This window comes from Halyomorpha halys, unplaced genomic scaffold, assembly GCF_000696795.3.
Source record: "Halyomorpha halys isolate HHAL.00 unplaced genomic scaffold, Hhal_1.1 Scaffold299.1, whole genome shotgun sequence".
NCBI lineage: Eukaryota > Metazoa > Arthropoda > Insecta > Hemiptera > Pentatomidae > Halyomorpha > Halyomorpha halys.
The window spans coordinates 204710-226805 of NW_027107963.1; the positions used below are offsets into that span (position 1 = coordinate 204710).

At 30.6% G+C, this 22096-nt stretch overlaps 1 protein-coding gene across 9 annotated transcripts in view; it reads left to right on the forward strand.

The window, feature by feature from the left end:
- Nucleotides 1–22096, forward strand: part of LOC106680904 (pyruvate kinase) — a 42605-nt gene that overhangs the window by 15035 nt on the left and 5474 nt on the right. For 2 of the 9 annotated variants that reach the window (XM_067046327.1, XM_067046326.1), the window contains exons 2-7: nt 12879–12922; nt 17007–17139; nt 17707–17930; nt 18414–18600; nt 20507–20716; nt 20853–21034. In XM_067046327.1, the coding sequence (XP_066902428.1) occupies nt 12884–12922; nt 17007–17139; nt 17707–17930; nt 18414–18600; nt 20507–20716; nt 20853–21034 (975 nt within the window). In that variant the 5' untranslated portion in view covers nt 12879–12883. Of the gene's footprint in view, nt 1–3850; nt 3973–8407; nt 8691–8899; nt 9040–12878; nt 12923–17006; nt 17140–17706; nt 17931–18413; nt 18601–20506; nt 20717–20852; nt 21035–22096 lie in introns of those variants that run through there. The other 7 variants (XM_024360464.2, XM_024360463.2, XM_024360462.2 and 4 more) reach the window with 7 other exon arrangements.

Sequence of the window (22096 nt, forward strand, 5' to 3'; positions counted from 1 at the left end):
ATTTGCTCGCAGGTGGTGGGGCGAACTCGCCTTCAAAGGTATAGAGCACCGGGCGGTGGTCGGATGGTCCAAAGGGCAACACCCGGCAGTCCGTGACCTCATGCATGCTTCTAGAAAGGAGTAGGTCGAGCGTTGAGGAGCATGATGGGCGACCTGCGTGCCTGAAAGTGTGTACTCCCGGGTGAAATAGTGCCAGCCTGGTCTTGGTGATATACGTTCCCAGCGGGTTATTGCTGCTACACAACCAGGCAGTGTGTCGGGCATTTAAGTCACCCAGTACAATATGTCGACTAGTCGCCTGGGTATGGTCCAGCAGCAGCTTAATTGAGGTCAGGCCTGCCCTGGGCCTCTTGTATACACAGGTGAAAGTGTAGCGCTGTTTGAAGCTGACGTCGACCGAGACCAGGTGGGTACCCTCGATAGTCTTCACAGGGATCGGTACTCTTCGTGATGGGATGTCCCTCCTCACCAGTATCATCACTTCCTCTCGCGCTCCGGGGAGACAGACTTCTCGATACATCACATATCCCCGGAAGTAGATCCGTGGCGACGTTATAATTACATTTTTATGATTAATGACACAAGTAAACTACTTACTTTTTATTGATACTCGTAAATGTGGATATTAGTTTAAGTTGAATTGATCTGGAAGACAGTGGAAGCCAGCTGTTCTTTGTATGACTTCAAGTTTAGATACAATATGCAGTTTCTTCAAGTTTTATTTAACTTCATAATTTTTGATTTTAGCTTTAATTGGCTTTTTGATAATCAGATTTTATGAGGGGGGAATATTGCCCATTTAATTCAACCATACAGTCCGTATTTTTCTTGTTGCACATTAATATTAAACTGTTTCAAGTTTTGACCAATTATTTTTTCTTTAAAAAAATATTATTATTAACTTTCTAAAAATCATGTTTTAACTCCCTCACTCACCTCCACCCTTTAAGAACCAGGAACTGTGATAAGCTGATTTAACTGATGATTTTGTGGCAACCACAAATCTAGAATTCTGAGAATATCTTCTTTTGGAACAGGGAGTCACGCCGTTACCATGTGATTATAAAACAGGTGTTTTAAATCGAAGATATATGTATTAGAACTGTTTAGTGCGCTAAGTAAGAAAGTTGAGTGAGTGAGTTTATGGAATCATTCACTTTCATCGTCGCATGATACCAGCAGAAGATATCATGATATCAGAAAACTTAAAAGAACAGAATCATATGAAACAGAGGTAGATATATGACAGAGGAGTCGAAAGCTGTTTCAAGCCCTCTTAAGGGTTCCACCTTTACAGTTTAGCAAATGAATTCAATGGATTTGCAAGTTACAAATTTATAATCTTTTTGTAATTATATCAGTAGTGGTAAGTTCTTACAATTTAATTATTTTAATTCTTAGGGACTAGTTGGATATTTTTACCTTTTAGAAAGCTAAAAAAGAAAAGAGAGAGAGCAAATATACCATTTTTACTTATAATATAATTAAAAATAATTTTATCAATATTCGAAAGGGTAGCCCACCGTTCATGAGTTAGCTAAATTATCGTCTAAATGAAACGAAACGATTACCTTCTAAGGAACTTAGTTTTCCCGTTTAAGGATTTAAAATCTGAAATTTATTGCACCTCTGGTAGATAATTTAGCGATTGCCATTTTTTTCTCTAAAACAATCAAAGTTAGCATGATACCAATATATATTTCTATACTGACATAAAAAGCTCACGAGTTAGTCTCCTTGAATTCATTTCATAAATCACTATCCCATTTGATACATTTTTTTTTTGCGTCAGGTTGAGAAAGACTTTAGGCAATGAAACATCACGCTACGACACATTGCAAAGGGACAGTAACCACATGAGCATGGCGTAAGATTTGCTTTAGAGCCTGGCAAAAGTAAGAAAACTCGTTCCTATATAAAAGAAAATTTCTTATTAACGGATTTATTTCTTCTAGTAATATTATTTAAAGACACGCGCGGTATCATAAGCGTCGAGGGCAATTTTGAAATGTATATTTAAATCTCGGAAATTTTTATTTTTTCCTTCGCTATAAGATATGAACCAGGGGGCAAGTGCCCCACTTACCACCCCCTACTTATGATTCATTTACCTACCGCGCTTTTGATATCCGAGCGTTGGTAACTTTTAAAATAAAAAATCTCTTAAATGAGGTCTAAGCCATCTTAGAATGGTACAATACGCGAGAACACATGTGTAGTGGATTCATAAAATTTTAGTTTCCTTGGATTTGAACTGAATTTCGATTAATTTTATTTAACTGAGAAACATCATTACCGTAAGTTGTCTGTATTTTTATATTATTTGCATGCACGACGTAGTTATCTGACGGAAATTATTGCTTGCGAGTTTACAAACATCTTCAAAGGGGTAATCCAATCTCATGTTAATTCGAATTTTATTTCCACGGTGCAGCGGCAGGTAATCCATGACTCCATAACCAGTCTCTTTGGGGCCTTGACATTCGGTGGTTGGGTTGAGCGACACATTCATATTTAAGTATAGTGACAAATCAGTCTATATTCATGAATTATGACTGCCAAATGTTGGTAGGCGAACGAGGAACTATATTTCTTTGCCTAAAGCAGACACATCCTGTAAGGCCACAACGCGATTCCTCACTATAGCTCATGGGGTCATCAGACCTACGCCCGATCTGTTAGTTGCCTCAAGTATGCTAACCGCACTCACAATGCCGGGGGGAGGGACAGAGGTGAAGTGAGGCTATTCTTCATGTGTCGTTAACCATTTCATGTGGTCACCTATCCAATTTTTTTTTATTTTTATTACCACCTACCTGCCTATTTGTGACCTACGGAGGGCATTATCTACAGGTTACCAACCTATTATAACCCGAATGATGGAGGGGGGGGGGAGAGTCAAAATTGCATTTCATGAAGCTTCTACAAAAAAAAAGTCATCCCCCAGGCAGTTGTGAGGTTGATCAGTTTTTTTTTGTGACTTTTTTGTCCCCCTCCCTCACTATTTCTGGCATACGGGATGCGCCAGCAGTGGGATAGTGCGCATGCAGATATAAGGGGCACTGTTCTTGAGAATTGCAGCATCTATGCTATCTAGTACTGGAGCCCTTCCGATCTTTTGTCTGTCTAGGGTAAGACGAAGGTCCCACATATCCCTATGGTGGACATAGGTATAACAAACTAGAGGGTATAACGTGGTGCGTCTAACCATTCCATCTTCTGCATTGTCCTGGGACGGATCATTCCTAGGATAGGTAACGTATTTATACATCTTAGCAGCATCCTCCATGGTGGTTCCCTGGGCACCTCTCTCTCTAATAGCCACCATAACCTGTAACGACTTCAAAATAAAACATTTTCAAAATAATAAACACTAAACATTATCTGAAAAAAGAAATCTTTCATAAAATTATGAAGAATACCATTATCTTTCTTGTTTTTTAATTTAAAAAACCTTATCTTCAACTTATAATAATTTATCACAATAATAAAATTATACTAAACCGTAAAAGAAATGATAAATTATTTAACGACCCAGAAAAAAATAACACAACAATTAACGAATTAAATTAACTATGTCACTATAAATATTAAGAAACACTAGACCTGAAAGGGAAATAATATCTTCCCTACTTTAATATAAATAACTTTTTAAGAACTCACTATCAGCTCTTATCTTACGTGTTATCATTGTCTTCTCATGCAGGGAATTTTATTAAATATTGAGGGAAAAGTGTTTGACGATTGTTCTTTTCTTTTATTCTCACACTTGCTTAGAGAGAATCTGAGCAATTAAAAACTTAATTAATTAATTAGCTATTCTATTTATTCTTAAAATTTTTCCAGTCAACAACACCCTGAATCTTTTATCCCTCCTCGATTCTTGGGTTTCTTGAGACACACGACCTATCAGGATTATGCGTGGTTCAATCGCTTGTCTTTCATAGAACAGAACTTTCTGCACAGTGCCAGGTATGTTATACTGTGCATATTCTCTTAAATAAAAATTTCTTTTTGCTTGAACAACGTTTTCAAATGCACAATTAAGACACTTATCGTGTAAAACACAATTAAAACAGTGGTAGAAGGTTGTTCCTTACAGTGCATCCAAAAAAGCTCCTCAACCAAAGAACATTCGAGGTTTGGAAGGTTATATCCATACGATTAGGCTTTTCTTCAGAACAACTCGAGTGTTTGGAGAAGAGATCGAAGAAAAGCTCCCATTATTTTAATTCGTACCTTGGGAAATGCGCATATTGTAATGTATTTTGCATTTGCATGTATTCTACGCACTCAAAATTATTTCTGGAATTTTTTTTTCGACAGTCTGTGCCTTTTTTCCTACCACTGTTTATGTACCTGTTTGTTTTTTCTGTGATTGTGAGGCCTTTTTTTTTTTACTAAAAAATTGAATGAGAAATTTATTTATATCAAAATATACATTCCATTCTTTTATTTTTTGTAGGGCCGGAAGGGTGACTGAGCTTAAAAATAAATTCATCCCCATATAGAATAAAAATAGAAATAAAAAATTAGAAATGTTCTAATTTGTTTAACTGAAAGATTTTTTTAACTGCCAATGTCCATTATTCACGCAAAAATTTATAACCCCAAATCTGATGTTTCTAAAACTGTTGGAGAGATACATTTCTGTTCTTCTAATCTATGTTAATACTTTTTAGATTTTATGCCTTTATAAGAGAGAAAAATTAGTTTAAAAAAAGAGAAGTTCTAAAGCTTACCATTATATACATGCAGTTCTAATTTGTTTACGCAGGTTCGGTTTGTTTCATTTTTCACCCTAAATCTTTTTTTTTTTTTTTACTATATCGTCAAACGAAGCAAACCTTCAGCTTGAGGAATATGATTTTGGTAAGAAGCAACATGGAAACAGAGTGTTCATTTATTTTCCTTATAACTGCCTAAATAAAGGTCTCACAAATAAGGTTTCTGTGAAGATTAATCGAAAACAAGATGAAACTGCACTAAGAATGAGACCAGAGACGAATTAAAGTTGATATCACCCGAAGGAAATTTTGGAAGAACGTCAGCTGCGCTGTTTAGATAAATCACTGCTCTGCAAGTATAATGATGATAAACTTTGATAAAATGACTTTATTGTGTAGGCGTGATCAAAATTGTATTTACTAGATGTTTGTAAATAGGCATAATTGTACTTCAGAATTCACCAGGGGAGGAATTTTCAAAATCAAGTAAATTTTACAAAATTATACTTCTAGAGCAGCGATATGTGCAAGCTTCCGAAGGACCGAAAAGAGAATCGGTTCATGGAAACTAAACCAGAAGGAAAAATACATATGGTAAGAACCAGACCCAGGTGTATGTAGTACCTCGAGGGACAAGACGACAGAGGAAAAAGAGTTGCCCAGAAGAAAAAGATGGAGGGCCGTTCGTAGCCGAGGTAGGTCTCAGCAACCTCGGAACTACATCGGAGGAGAATTCGAATCCGGTATGGGAGAGGGGTGAACTTATATTTTGTGGCGGTTCTACGGAATGAAAATTTGATCCTCCCAATATGGTTAGAATAGGTTGCTTACCTCTGGATAACTCCACCTCATCCCCGTACGTCTGAAATGACCAAAAAGAGGGTAATAAAATAAAAAAGATGAAGAAGAGGGAACGAGAGGAAGCATCGGACTGAGGCTCTCGTAACTAGTGGCGCTGTCAGTCGCCAGAGGCGTATGTAAATTCCGCTGCCTTCTCATTTACGTATTTCAATTTAAGACAATAAAATATATGATAATCACTTTTTGGCAAGAACAATCATAATTATTGTGTATTGTGCAGGTGACAAATAGAACTGTCGTGTATATATGGGTTTTTGTTAATTATGGAATTAAAAAATGTGTTCATTGCTTTGTTATTGAAAACTATTGATATCCATTTTAAAAAGTAACCTCATAAAGCACATTAAAAAGTATTCTTCGCGTGATGAGAAAACGGCAATTGCATTCCTTCTGCATAACGAATTTTACTTGGTAATGGAAAGAAGAGTGTGTCCGAGTTGAGTAATTGCATCATATCCATGGGGTTATACATGAATTTATATAGAAAGAGCTACAAACATCAAACTGTGAAGCATAAATCTTACTTCGTTGTTCCAAAGACATAAGCGAATACGGTAATAGAAGAAGCGGAATAAATAGGAATTTCCTAGCATCTTATTTAATTAACTTAATAATTTAATTATCAAACTTAAAGGAAACAATACATTTTAGATATAAAAGTTTTTTGGTTAGACTGAACTGACCTTCATTGTCATAATAGCAATAACTATCAAATGTAGTATAAATGTATTTTCAAATTTTGCATAGTGTTAAGGAATAGGAAAAATAAATCTATCAACATTTCAGATTCACTCACAAATACAAGTGTCATAAACATAAGTATAAACTAACCATCCTTACGGTAATATATTACTTATTACTTATATTATGTCAAGTAAGGTAAGGAAAATAAATGAAAATTAGTTTTGTTTACATAAACAAGTGTGTTTTTTATTATTTTATTTTAAATAATTTAATTTATAAGAAGTGGCGATACTAATTATCAAGCAGCTATATACATATGTTTTACAAAATAATAATCAGATTTATTACAAACATTCCTTCACCTATGCCACTTACGTTATAGGAGGTATAGAACACATATGATTGATGATGAAAAACAAACCTATAATCATAGGTTCGTTCCAAGGGCCAGTTTGAGAGTCAGCAAACTGTCAGAAGCATGCGCAGTACGTGTTTTCCCCTCCCAAATCCTCTCCTGACAGTTTGCTAACTCTTAAACCGGTCCTAGGAACGAACCTAATACCTTGACGGTCAGCAAGATTAAGTGGAAGATTAAGTTAGAAGATTAGTGAATTTAATGTAAAACACAAATCTACTTCCAACGGTAATACAACGGTTACTATCTATATATTTATTGAAAAATATAGTAATTTTTAGAATTTAAAAAAAAAAAATTTTTTTTCCTTAACCAAAACTTTTTTATTTTATTACTTCATTTATGTAATTAGAAAATATTTCATTCAGAGCGTAAGTTTTTCATTCATTCAAAATTTCAGTTTCGTCGCATATTAAGTAATAAAATATTCCGTGCTCTTTTCAATCAGCCCGAATTATAGGTGCGACCAAAATATGAAACGAAATGGTTTAAATTTTTACAAAATATTATTCTTTATCGTGAAATTTTGCCGCTCCCTAAAAATGCGCGGCGGGTCATCATTCCGCCCCACAACGCTACACCATTGTCTCCAGGGTCCCCTTCTTCACACTGAAGGGCACTGGGGAGCAAAAAAAGAAGAAGATGATGTCATACGAGGATCTCTTAAAAATCTCGGTACCTTCTATCACAGGTAGCCGAATTAGTGCAAAATAAAATGCTTTAATAGGTATGTAGCCGTAGTGACATGTTCATAAACGTGGAAGTTGCACTACCCAAACATTTTAATCTAGATTTTATTTCCTAGGAAGTTATTTGTTCTTTTTATTATGATACTAGGTTGAAAAAATAACTTCCTTCAGAGTATTATGAATATTCTATAGTTGTTTGTACAACATTACGGGTTTTCCCATCTTCAAGTACTAATATTCCTACAATGACAACTGTATACAATGACAAATTTTTATGTATACAGTTAAAAACATATATTCTATTTTACCTCAATGGTAATTACATCCATTTTTTTTTCTAAAATACTCTAAAGGAAGTTTATTTTTCACCTCAACAACTTAATAAAATTGGAAATTTCGCAAATGAATTCGGAGTGTAAAAATCCATAGATTATAGCGTATAAGTTACTTAGTGGCAACCTTGCTAGCTTTGGGACATTCTGTAGAGGGTCCATAGTAACTCATGTATATTATGGTACTATATTTGGAAAGTGTCCATTTCAGAATAAAATAAAAAACAATTTTTTTTGTCAGATATGTCTCTATTAAAGCAAAGCAGCGGTATGTACTTCTTATAATGATTTGTGCCATAAAACATGGTAACTGATAAAAGGAAACCTTTCACATCGTTAAAATGTTTACAAATACTCACCTTAATATAATTTTTCTACTGTCTGTTGGTACAAAACACCTCCTTTGATAATTATAGCTATGATATTTTAACTTTTGGAAATAAATTTCCATAACGATTCCACGTATTAATACATAAATTAGAAATTTTTTTATGAAGATATGTGCGCGCATAGCGGTTACCTGTTTATACTTTTTATTTTAATTTTTCTGTCTAAACGCTCTTTTAAAACTCAACAAGGATATATTCAATGCATATAAAAATGTAAGGTATTACGAAATGTAGTATAGGAGATCACATGACAATCATGTGTGTGATTAGTAATCCTTTAATGGGGAAATCAAAATTATAGTTGCCGTGAAATTAAATAAAATATCAGTTTTAGTTAAAGACGGATCCAAATTCTTGTTATTTTACAATTAGGAAAAAAAGGTTCTATTTTATTCATAAAAACGCTTTTATATTTATTTACTCTTAATCATCGATAAGATACATTGACAATTCTTATCTTGAATCATTAATACTACGTTGAAAGGATATTATCATCAAACCTTAGTGGGTTCTCCCCAGTTGAACATCTTTTATTAATCGTTGTTTTGTACCATAAAATGGAAAGAACAGAAGGCAGTAAAGGTGACATGAAGGTAAGGAACTTTATGTTTATAATTGGTGCATTTTACTCTTCTAATCTAATTCTGAACTGTAAATGTTGGGGGGCATCTGATTCGGGTGGTAAGATATGTTTAGATAGTTTAACCTTTGAGGAATTTGTTTAATAATGTTTATTTTTTATTGTTACTGTTTTTAAAGAATAATTAAAATAAAAAAGTGATTAAGGATAGTTGTTTGTGCTTTTTAGAGGGGTGGTGTGTTGGAAACATTGATTGTGGGAGCCTATCCCATCTCTATTTGTCCATATCAGTCCCATCAAGCCGGTTTCGTCCCCGATTTAGTTCATTTCATTCTGTGTCTTGTTCGTAGCAACAACTCGTAGTAAGTGTTTTACAAAAATTTTAAAGGTTTATTGGAAATCTAAAACTTATTCAACTATTTGTAGAAAATTGACCTAACTACTACTGTAAATTTAACAATTTTTAAGTCTAAGAAAGTATATTTTTAGTTGTCAAACTGTAAGGCTGTCAATTAATGCTTTTAGTTTTTAATATTAATACCTTTCCCATTAGTTTTTATGTGTAAGTAGTTTATACAAAACAATTAAAACCCTTTGATTCAATTTTATTCATTGTTTAAAATATTTAGCTTTTTCTCATTTTTTTCAGATTAAACCAAACCGTATCTGTATAATGTTTAACATTATATTAATTCCAGAAACTTTTTAGTTTCAAACCATCTGGTTGATTCTATACGGTGCTTTCCTCATATTGTAATTATTAATATATTATTATTAGGTATTATATTCCTTACTTGACATAATATAAGTAATAAGTAATATATTACCGTAAGGATGGTTACAGTTTATACTTATGTTTATGACACTTGTATTTGTGAGTGAATCTGAAAGGTTGATAGATTTATTTTTCCTATTCCTTAACATTATGCAAAATTTTAAAATACATTTATACTACATTTGATAGTTATTGCTGTTATGACAATGAAGGTCAGTTCAGTTTAAACAAGCAAGGTCATAACAATCATGATTCTTACACTAGTAGTACCCGGTTTTGATTCACTAAACACCAAATTAAGGATTGCCTCAATTTATTTTAAACTTAGTTATTTATAATTCCAGTTTTATTCAGATATTGCTAAATGTCAAACCAGAACTTGTCCTTGACATGAAATGGTCCAATAGTTGCTCTTCCAGTTCTGGAAAATAATTACTGTGGATTGCAGAAAAGTTTTGAGTCTACCTTGGTTTCATTCATGTCATATTTTTTTCAATATTTGAAATTGAAACTTGATTCTGAAAGTGTTATTCCAATCTTGTTAGATAGTTTGTTCTTAATTTTAGAGTATTGAGCTCCAACATTATTATATTTGCTTCCCTTTTATATGGTCCTATGAAGAGTGTTTTAAATTTGTTTTTTATTGTTTTATTGAAACCAAAATTATTAATCTAGCCTATGGCGTGAATTTATTTCCACTATGTATTTTATTGTTTATAGACTCAAATTTCAGAAGACATTGATTAATTTAAGAATGGACTGATCATCTGCTCATAATTTTTTTGTAGTTTAGTGTCACCATATTGTAAAATATTTATAGGTAAATCAGGCGCGCAATTTTATTTAAAATGTTTCTGTATACAGTGTGTTGGGGGTTTCATGAAGTTAATTCTGTTTTTTTTCTCCTTCTATTCTAAAAGGAAAATTCAACCAGTGCTTGTTCAAGAATTAGTAATTTTGTTAATGAAGTTCAAATTATAGTGTTCCATTATTTATTTTGCCTATTTTATGAACTACATTGTTGTAAACTGATAATGAGTCAGGATTGATTTCCAAATGTCTTCATTATAGAAGGTTTTAACACATTTGAAATGTTTACCTACTATCTACAGTATTAAAAAATCTAAAATTTGATAATAACATAATTTTTAAGGGATAAAATTACGTATAATTGTTGCCAAACAGAAATGATTGTACAATCACAAGTTCTATTATTTGGCATGAATATTTAATTGAGAGTTTGTCCTAAGATTTTATTGTCTGTCATGAGGCCTAAATTAATATTTGCCTAATGTTTGGTATTCCCAAAATAATTAATGAAGTACATAAATGTATGGTACAAAGTATAACCTTATTGGAGTCTACACTCAACCTCTATAGTGGGTAATCCTTGTTAGGAAAAACCTAATGCATGAGTGTGATCATGAACAAATCACCCCATTCTACAACCGTTGTTCAAGATACAGTACTTCCTTAAAAAGTACTGAATCCCTTACCTCTTATGGATTGTAGCGGTACAGGGTGGATTTTTTACCATTCATTTTTTTTTCTATATTTTTCATTTTGTTAATCCAGTCTCTATATTCTTGATTAATATTTTTGTATATAAGTCTGACTTATTTTTCTTGGTATCATGAATCACCAGAGTAACAAACTTAACATTTTTTAAGGGGTATCTCAGCTCTTTAAGAATATAAAATTTGTTATTTTATTATTGATATGTGATGTTGAGGAATCTATCATCAGCTTGTAGTGATTGTTATGAAAATGACATAACTGTCTGAAAGAAAGTTCTCTTTAAAATCTTTCATACACTCACAGTTAACATTCATTTCTATCACATATATGGTGCAGAATGTAGAAGATAAAAAAAGTTGTGTATAAAACCTTAGCATTCTGAAGTCAGAAGTAATGCTAGCTCGAATACAGTCAGAAGGGTCAACTTTTATGTCTTGACAAACCAATGGAGCTGTTTGATAACATGCTGAATAACCTATCTCTCCTCTTCTTATTGGAGAGCTTAAAGATGTTCAACTTAGTTATTGACAACAAAACTTTTTTACGTCTGTTTTAGTCAGCTTTTTCTATTTTTAAAATCAATCTGCACTTTATTTAACAGAGATTTTATTTATTAAAAATATATCAATTTACGAATCACTTTTTTTTTTCCCAATGGATGCCATCTCTCCTGGTTCTGTGTGAAGAATTAGTTACCATTCTTTTTCTCATTTTCATTAGTGATCGGAATTACTGGTTATTTTGAATCCTAATTTTCTTCCATTGTCAAATATTCCTATTTGCTCCCTAATTTCTTAGTGGATTATACTTCATATAATCATAGGATCATAGGATTATAGATTCATAGAATCACTGTGCTCTGAAAGCTGTTACACTGTTCTACCAATCCAATATTAACATGTGCATTAAAGCCTGCCATGTTTAATTGTGGTGCATTTCTAAAAATGCTGTAAACATGTCACTACACTTGTTTAATTTTTTTCTCTGTTTTCAATAAATTTGCTTTAATCGCTTCCACATTTAATTCATATCCTAGTACTGTCATACCTGTGTTCACCAACTGTGCCAAGAAAACAATTGGCCATTCACAAATTGCTCTTGAAAATCAGACTGAATTCTTTGAATAAGATATTGATTTATCATTAATATATTCTTACATTGTAGTAGTCCTTATCAGCTTTGCTGTCTTGATTCTGAACCGACCACAAACAATAACACTCATTTGTTTGATGTATCATTTGAAAGTAGAAAAAAAAACACATGAACATGTGACTTTGTTTTAAATAGCCTTAACAGCTGTTTGGTTTTCTCAAATTTATAATTTATTACTTTTGTAAAGCAATTTGAAAATAAGAATGTTTGGTTTAAAAGTTAATTGATATTGACTTAAATCAAAAATTCTTTTTTTCATTGAAGTACCATAAATAAAATTTAATATTCATAACAGTTGTTTCGCTATTTCCTGTCTTGTGTACTCACAATTAACAGTAAAATTATTTTAATTAAGGAAATATACTGATATTATATGTTTTTTCATTGAAGTTAACTGGAAAAAATTAACAGTGAAGTTTGATAAAAAATTCATAAACAATAAATTAATAATGATGGTTAATTTTTCATGATCATTGTTGCTTACTTTTGATATTTTTTTATATTTAACAAGATTATTTAATTTTCTCTGTTATTTTGTGACAGTTAATTCGCATATGTTTGTTTTTCTTTATTTGAAACTTGGGCTGGTATTATTGCCAATTTTCGTTGGCAGCATTACCGTCCTATTTTTGTACTGCCTTAATATTATTATGCTACCTTTTTGCTACCTTCGGTTAATTACTAAACATGCCTTTGTAGTATATAATAGAAGTTCTGTTGTAAAACAAATAAATAATAATTTTTTTATCTTCAAAGTCAACATGACATGGGTTACTTCTGAAGAAGTTGAACATCTTAAGGTATGGCATTAAATTTCTTATAATTAAAGATAACTTTGGTCAGTGGTTTGCTTTTGATTCCTTCAATCCTTGTAATGCCCGTAATCCCTTCTCCTAATTACTTCTTATCACAAGTGAAACTTATTTTTTATTATTGAATGAATCCCTAATTTAAATTGTGTAAATATTTTTCATTGTTTATTTCCATAATTATATAGAGCACATTACTTTTTTTTTTTTTTGCTGTTAGAAGTATCTTCGCTTTTTAGCTTTTTAGTTCCTTTTTTAGATAGGCATCTTTGCTTTTGCTAAACACTTTAGATGTTCACATTTTACTTATGCATGATTGAAAATGTTTTTCACCTTTTGTACAACTCATAGATTTTTTTAATTAATATATTAATATTTAAAATTTTATTGATTTTCTAGGTTAGTATGACTTTAAGTATTAGCATTAGTTGATTTTTTAAAGTTTAAGTAATATTTTGAAACATTAATTAGTGTAGTTTAGCTTTTTAATATCTATTAATTATTTGAATGGAAACAGATTACATTATATTAATATATATTATTATATTATATTATATATTATTATATGACATATTATTATATTATATATACATATATACCTAATTAATAGCTTATTTTTATAAAAAATAAGTAATACTGAGGTTAACTTATTGTCAAATAAATTAAGGATGTGATGAGAATTTAGCTATCCATTTCTTTTTTCAACTATATTTATTTATACAATCATCTTCAATTCTTCTGAAAAAAAAAAAAGAAAGAAAGAACTCAAGTTTTCCCCTCTGCTGTTAGATACTGTTGTTAAAAAAATGCTTAAGATTTTGTAAAATATAAGCTCTATCCGTGTAATGACTTACATTCTCATACATTGATATTTTTAATTTCAAATAGGTAATGTTTCTTTTCTTAGATAGTAATGTTATGGAAAAGGGAATTATTTTAGTGTTGAAAAGGTTTTATAAATTATATGCAAAATTATTATGTGTAACTTAAGGGCAGTGCGACAGTTATAGGATCAAAAAACAATTTTTATTTGCATTTTGTTCCAGAAACTATTAAAATATATTATTGAAAATATTAAGATCAGCTCCATAATTTTCTGACTATTGGAAGTGACTCAAATATTTGTTTATTTCATGCTTGTAAATTATTGTTTTATGCTTTGTAAATTATTGTGCTGTTGATTCACATGATAAATCAATAATATGATTATGTGGTAATGTGTAAATGTTGACATTATTTGTAATTTTATTACTGTAGATTTGAGTAAACTCAGTGATTAAAATTCTACAGCCTCAAAAAATGAAATATATTTTCTAAACCACAATTTGAAAAAAAAACTGAGCATCTGACCTATTGATATACTGGATTTATTCAACTGATTTATCTATAGCAAATCATCTTGTTACTCATATCCCCCAACACATCTGTCTTGGTACATGAAGACTTCATATACCAATTTATAAATTTACTTACTGTACAATATTTTTTTCTGTTTTATTTTATTTCTTATTCACTTAAAATTATGAAAAATTATTGTATATTTAATGCAACTTAATAATGAGATCTCTTAAATAGTTTTATTTTTGCTATTTGTTTTCATAATAGATAATTGTTTTGAAGGGTAAAACTTATTAGTTTTAGGTCTGGGAAATATTAAGAATATTATTTTGTGACCACTTCCTATCCTGTTATTTTGAAATTATTTAGTTAGCATGGTTTAATGTATTATTTAGCATGATATTTTCCATCCTTTTTTCTGTAGAAAATTAATCAGTGGGATTGCTCTTGCTCCTACCATTGATTAGCAACTGATTTTCTAATTTTAGTTTAGTTTGTTATTTTTATTATACATTATAAATTATTTCAAGTCATGTATACTTTTATCTAATTTCCTCTCTACATTACTTTCTCATTTCAACTATTTTATTATAAATGTTTCCTATTACTGTAAAAAGTAGTAAATTCATGTATATTATTCATATTTAAATTTTTAGTTTATGAATATGTTATAATTTATAAAAATTCAGATGACCCATAAGAGAAGTGGCCCATGGGTCATGTGCTGCCTGCTAAAAAATTTTTAGTGGCCCAGCAGGACAGGCAGAAAAATATGCTTTGAATTGAGGTTTCATCTGGTTAATTTCAATTTTGTCTTTGAAACTGTAAATAGAAATTTCTCACTTTGGCTTCACTAATGTTATTAACTCTCTGAAAAAAAATACTATATGTTCAATAAAGAATAGACTGACAAATGTTTCGTTAAGCAAAATCAGGAAAAAGAAAATAAGGAATTTGATTAAACATCCCATAGAAGAACACAAAATAAAAGCAGCAGAGTATTAAAAAGGCTGAAGAAGCATTGACAATGAACATAATGTACAAATCAATACTACAGAATTAATTTCCCTTGTAGTGCATAAACTTGCTAAATGCAACAAGGTTATTTCATATTGCGAGTTTAAAAATCGACAACATTAAATTTACTGTTCCTCTTTGACAGATATATCTTGCTGTCATCATGTCATGAGAATTTCAACAAGCGATCTCAGTGCTGATTTCAAAATAATTGTTGAAAAGTGTTCTAGGATATATTTGTCTCATTAAATTGATTTGAAAATTACATGTTCTTGCAACAAACAACATATGATAGGAAATGAGCAGAATACATAAATTGATTAAAATCACCACTTTATAAATTTTATTTAGTTTGTAAATATTTATTTTTATGGTTCATTCATACCTTTTTTGAAATGCCAAGTCAAAATGAATTTAATCATTCAAAAAGGTGCAGCATTCCTCCAACTTCCTCAAAGTGGCTTCCGAGTCAAAACAGTGGCCTGCTCTTGGTATTGACCATTAAGGAAAATCCTTTTACCAATAGCTTTATTAAACAAATATCAGCTTATTAATTAACACTTTTGTATTTATCAAAATAATATACCTACCTTAAATATGATATTTTGTCCTAAAACCTTAATGGTATTATATCTTTCAGTAACATAATAATCATTAATATATTTCAATAGATTTTAAACTCGCTATATGAAAATGTAGGTATAAATTTCTTAAATTTATATCTACAGTTTAGATTAAATTTATATATTTTAGTTTGACTCTAACCCAGGAGCATGCCTGGGTTGGAGTCAAAACTTTAGAAAAATAAATAACTTGAGATAAGTTGATCATCTGAATATTTGTTAGTTATAAAAACTAATTTAACATCAACTTCACTTATAACTATTTAAGTAGATATGCCTACATTCTACCTCTTAGGACGGAATAAGGTTATTTCCGTATATTTTTACTATTTCATTTATTTTTTATGATTATGATTATTAAAATGTTTAATCTAATTTGATATTGGTTTGCATTTATTTTACCCATTTATACATTCAAATTATTTGGATTTTTTATTTACTAAATTATGTTTGTATTTCGAATTTCAAAATTAAATTTCGATGACTCGTATGCCATGAATATTTTGTTTGTGGCTCAAGATGAGTGAGTTGGCCAAATATAGTTTGTTAAGAATTTCAGTTATTCTATTTCACAAGTTTCAAATATTATGAAAAATGTGTATTTAATATTTAATTCTCAACTTCTTTCTTTATTTTGTTGGTTTCATTTTTTTGATTTTGGGATGATCTTTGGAGCATTTTTGAACCTTTATTTGGGTAGTTGAGAAGCTACTTAAATGAATAAGTAACAGGCCAATTTATAAAACCTTTATAACCAAAGACCACTTTACACCTCAATATGCAAATTGTCATCATAGTAGTTACTATAGCTATAGTTTTCTTATCGTAAGATTCGTTAAAGAAATTTTGAGATTTAGGTTGGTTGGATTTTATTGATATTTTAATTTTTAAGAAAGGGATTAGATTTTTTCTTCATTTTCGGTTGTGTTCACATGTTATCTTAAATAAATTGAATGAAGATAGCAGTTTTCTGCATAGAAATCTTGCTTTGCTACTTGTGATTTTTTTTTTTTTTACTTTTAATTATTATATTATAAATTATATAATTAATTATCTTAAATCTGAATATTAAACTAATATAAACATTTGTTTTAAAGATGTGTGCCAGTACTACACCCAAGGAGCGGCTTCGCAATGGTTTAGCTCCTACTGCTTTGGAGCATGTTAGTTCTTTAGACATCGATTCAGACGCGAACCTTATACGATTTTCTTCTATAATATGCACAATTGGTAAGTTATTAAAATTCTCGACTTCACCAAATGTTAATGGTTGATTGCAATGGAAAGTAAAATTTAAGTGATGGATATAACTGTAAATATGAACAAGAGGCTTTTCATAGAAATTTGTTAATTATGCCAACTTGATGTGTACTTAGTCATGGGAAAAAATTGTAGATATGTAGCCATTCTGACTTGATAAAAGTATGTTTGAATTTGTTAAAAAAATGTTAAGTTTATCCTAAATCACCATATTTTTTTTTTTACTAGCTTTTCGTTTATATATCATTTAAAAATACGTCTGATTTTAGAATTCTTAAATTGTTAGCTTCTGAGTTGATGCTTATTCAATTAGATAAAATGGACAATTTCATCATTTGCTCCTAGCATAGATAATTTTTAAAAGAATTAATCTATGAAATTAAAAGAACCTATAATGGCTGCAATACTATCAACATTTGCACCTCACTAAAAAAGTATACTGTAGACTTGATTGAAAAGTTGTGAACAATAAGAATTTTATCAACTTTATATTTTATTCATAAACTGCTTTGATTAAAAATAAATTTTTATTTTTAGGACCAGCCTCCAGAGATGTGAACGTTCTCGAGAAGATGATCGATGTTGGTATGAATATTGCTCGACTAAACTTTTCACACGGTACGCATGAGTACCATGCAGAGACTATTGCCAACGTGAGGGCAGCTAATGCTAACTATAACAGTAAGAACCCTATTAAGCATGAGATTGCCATCGCTCTTGACACTAAGGGACCTGAAATTCGTACAGGATTGTTAGAAGGTGTAAGTATACTTCTATTATTGTTATTGTTATCTACTCATAATACTTTAATTTATTAATTAATAATAGTTTAAATAAAATTAGAGATAAAGAGTTACAGTTTAATTGGTAGTTAATTTGTTCAAGTTATCTATGAAAATATATAGGCAGATAAAAACCTAACTTTACTGTGGAAATTGTTGATTACTGTATTAGTTATAAAGTTTATTAGTTATTCAATCTCCAAATTTGTTAACTTCGAAGTTTGGAAGCTAATTTTAGCTTTTTTGTGATATTTGAAATGCTGTAAGCAGTAATTTGTCATGAATTTGTTATGTATGACTTGAAAACTTACATCAGGAGTGTGATGAAATTTATGTTTTTTTTCAAAATTTAGGAATCTGTGTTATAAGTTAATGGTAATGTTAGCCTAGTATTTGTAACAATGTATTTATAAGTCTCATGTTTAAAAGTTTTATGTAATGTTATTTGTCTTTAATCTTCAGGGCGCTACTGCAGAAGTTGAACTTAAAAAAGGAGAAACTATTCGTTTGACGACTGAACCACAGTTTGCTTCCAAAGGCACAGCTTCTGAATTGTTCGTCGACTACCCTAACATGCCAAAAGTTGTTCAACCTGGCAATTTGATATACATAGATGATGGTCTTATCAGTCTTAGAGTGAAACAAATAGGTGAGAAGTGCCTTTTATATATTTATCATATTTTTGATTTATAAGGGAATGCTATACATGTGGGATCACCGATTTCAGTGGAACTATTTTTGGTGATATCAAGTGAAAAAATATTAGACATGCGGCCGAAGGCTCTTGCCAATGTGTTCCAGCAGCTAAAAAAAAAAACAACATATTTTTAGAAAGTTATTATGATACCACATATCGCCTTTGCTCTGTATGTATTTAATGACTATTATATACCAATCACTTTTTTTTTTTGTGTACAAGAAAAACAGAAGATTATTTATTATATTAAGTGTGTAAAATATTACAAAAACCAAAAGTTGCTTATAAATAAAGTTTACGAATAAAGTTTTGTTTAGGAAAAATAAAGTTAGATTCACTTTCATCATATTTTGAAATCCCTATATATTATTATAGAAATCTAAAATTACAAATTTTTAAGCTTAATTTTTGAAGGATTTTTTTTTTCGGAAGGATTTTTGAAGGATAAATTTACAGCATCTACCCGGGTTTTTTCCCAATTCAAACTTAACAATAATTGTTGGAAAGCTGAATTCCTATCTTTTGAGCCATACAAATATCTTTTAGATTGTATGCCTTTTTATGAAGTTTTATTTTTTATCTTTGCTTCTAATCTTTTTGCATAGGTTCAATTTGTACCATTTCGTGCAGTTTAGAGTGCACTAAGCTCCTTTTAAGTTCCATGTATATTAGTCGTGTTTAGTTGAATACATTGCAGTTTTTGTGATTTTCGAGACCCAAAGACGAGGTTAAAATGAAACGGTAAGAATACTTTTAAGTTTTTGTGATTTTCGAGACCCAAAGATAAGGTGAAAATAAAACAGCAAGGTGAAAATTTTGAGCAAAAAATTTTAATTTTTTTGATTTCAATAAAAATTCATATACCAGGGTTTTCGCAGAGGTGAAAAATGAATATCAATATCATTTCTCCATAAAAAAAATTGTTTGTCCCAGTTTGTTTAGTCAATTAAGTGGTCTAAATTATTTTAATACTTTAAAATCAGTTGGTCTGAATTGTTTCAATGATGTAGCATAGTGTCAGTTACTGCCAAATATATTTTGTTTGAATGGGCAAGGTTAAATTCTTTTTGTTTTTTTGTGAAAATTTGTATCTAAGGGTTTTTTAGGATGCTAAAAAACCGTGTTGACAGTTAGTGGGCATTAAGGCCACTCCAGTTTTTTAAGTTGAGTACACCGCACTGACACCCTGAGAAGAGTACACTTTACATTGACCCTGACACAAGGCCTCCCTTTGATAGATAAGATTCTACTTGAGTACTTGAAACAAAATTTTCCTTCATCTATCTTAAGGAAAAATAAATAATTATGTATATTGATTATAATATTGCAATGGTTGATCTGTAATGACAGCAATTTATATATATGTAAAGTCGTTTGTTAATGCGATGCATTTATTACTGTTTTTAATTATGTTTATTGGCAGATGTATTTTAAAACATAACAAATTATATTTTTTAAATAACAATTGTATGCCACTTTCTAAATTAATGATTAGACAGTTTTTATTTATTTATTGTTATGTTATTTGAGTGTTGACTGAAATTTCTGTGGTACTTAAGCTTGTTGTTTTTGATTCCTAAGACAATGAATCCTTCCCAGTGGTATTATATTGCTAGTGATATAGTTTGCTTGTTAGTATGTGGAAGACAATTTTTATTTTAATATCCCAAAATAATGGAAGGAAGGAGACAAAGAAATTTGTTATATTGTGAGAAAAATTAAAAAAATAATTGACCCAATAAATATTGATTACAAGGAGCTGCAAGTTTGATATAAACTTATGGCTCTTGAAAATAAATGCATTAAATCAATTTTCCAATAATTTTGTCCTTATTTATTATACTGATTTATTGTTTAGGACCAACGACTATTGTGTGCAATATTGAAAATGGTGGTATGCTAGGAAGCAAAAAAGGTGTTAATTTACCAGGAATAAATGTAGATTTGCCTCACATATCAGAAAAAGATCGTGCCGACTTGAAATTTGGTGTCGAGCAAGGAGTTGATATGGTTTTTGCCTCCTTTATCCGAAGTGCTGCCGCAATAAAAGAAATTCGATCTGTACTTGGTAAGTCTTTTTTGTTCATAATGAATATTGAAGAAATCAAAGATTTTTTTCATGTATGTTGATATTTAAATATTGTCAATTATTAATTATTATTAACTATTCAATATTATCAATTATTAAATATTATTGTCAATAGGTGAAGAAGGAAAGAAAATAATGATAATTTCAAAAATTGAAAATCATGAAGGTGTAAAGAAATTAGATGAAATAATTGAAGCCTCTGATGGTATTATGGTGGCCCGTGGTGATCTTGGAATTGAAATACCGACTGAAAAAGTATTTCTTGCTCAGAAGTGTATGATTGCAAAATGTAATTTGGTATGTTCCTTTTTTGTAGAGTTAAAATTATATATTTAGATATTAGAATATATTATTATATATTTTAGATTTGAATATTATTTCCTTAGTATTCAAATGAGTCTTTCAGTTCACAGAATCTCTATAAAATCAGTCTTTGCAATTTCAATTTTGATTTTATAACAAGCTAGTATTGGATAAATTGTTAAGTTGTAAAATGTTAAATTTTTATACTTCTGAAATACTTTTTGCAAAAGTAGAGGGAAGGATTTTGAGATGAGAACTATTATTGAAAGTAATTTTCTGAAAATTATTGTAATAAGAACCGATCAACTGAATGGCTCAAATGTCTTGTTGATAGTTGGTCAACATTTTATGTATCCAATTTGGAATTAAGATGCATTGTTTATTTATTAAGTATTGTTATTTATTCATATTATGGGTTGTTGATATGATATTCAACTGTTCATATTGACCTATTGAATTAATATATGAATGTCTGTGACCTTTTGAATGATTGTTTGTTGTTTAGCTTTTCTTTCAGGGTAGTATCCTTGGTCCCATCCTCTACACAATCTATACAGCAGACATCCCAACCAATCCTAACACTATCCTCACCACGTACGCCGATGACACATGTGTGCTCGCTGTTAATAATAACCCTTTAATTGTATCCCAAACTCTTCAATCCCATACCACAGCCCTCCGAAGAAGAATGGTGTCGTAATTGGAGGATTAAAATAAATTCCAAAAAATCCCATCAAATTACCTTTACCCTACGTCGTAAACCTACTGACTGCCCTACAGTATACTTCAATAATGTTGCCCTTACCCCTGTTGAACAGATCCGCTACCTTGGACTACATCTGGACAAATGACTAACCTGGATATCCTCACACAAGACTGAAAAGACAGGAAACTGCATGTTGATTTCGACTATTACAACATTTCCTAGACAAACGGTCCAAACTTCCAATTCATTACAAAAGACTGATTTACATGACAATTTACAAGGCCTATCTGGACATACGGAGTTAAGCTTTAGAGCTCCACTAAACCTTCGAATTCCTCTCGTATCCGATC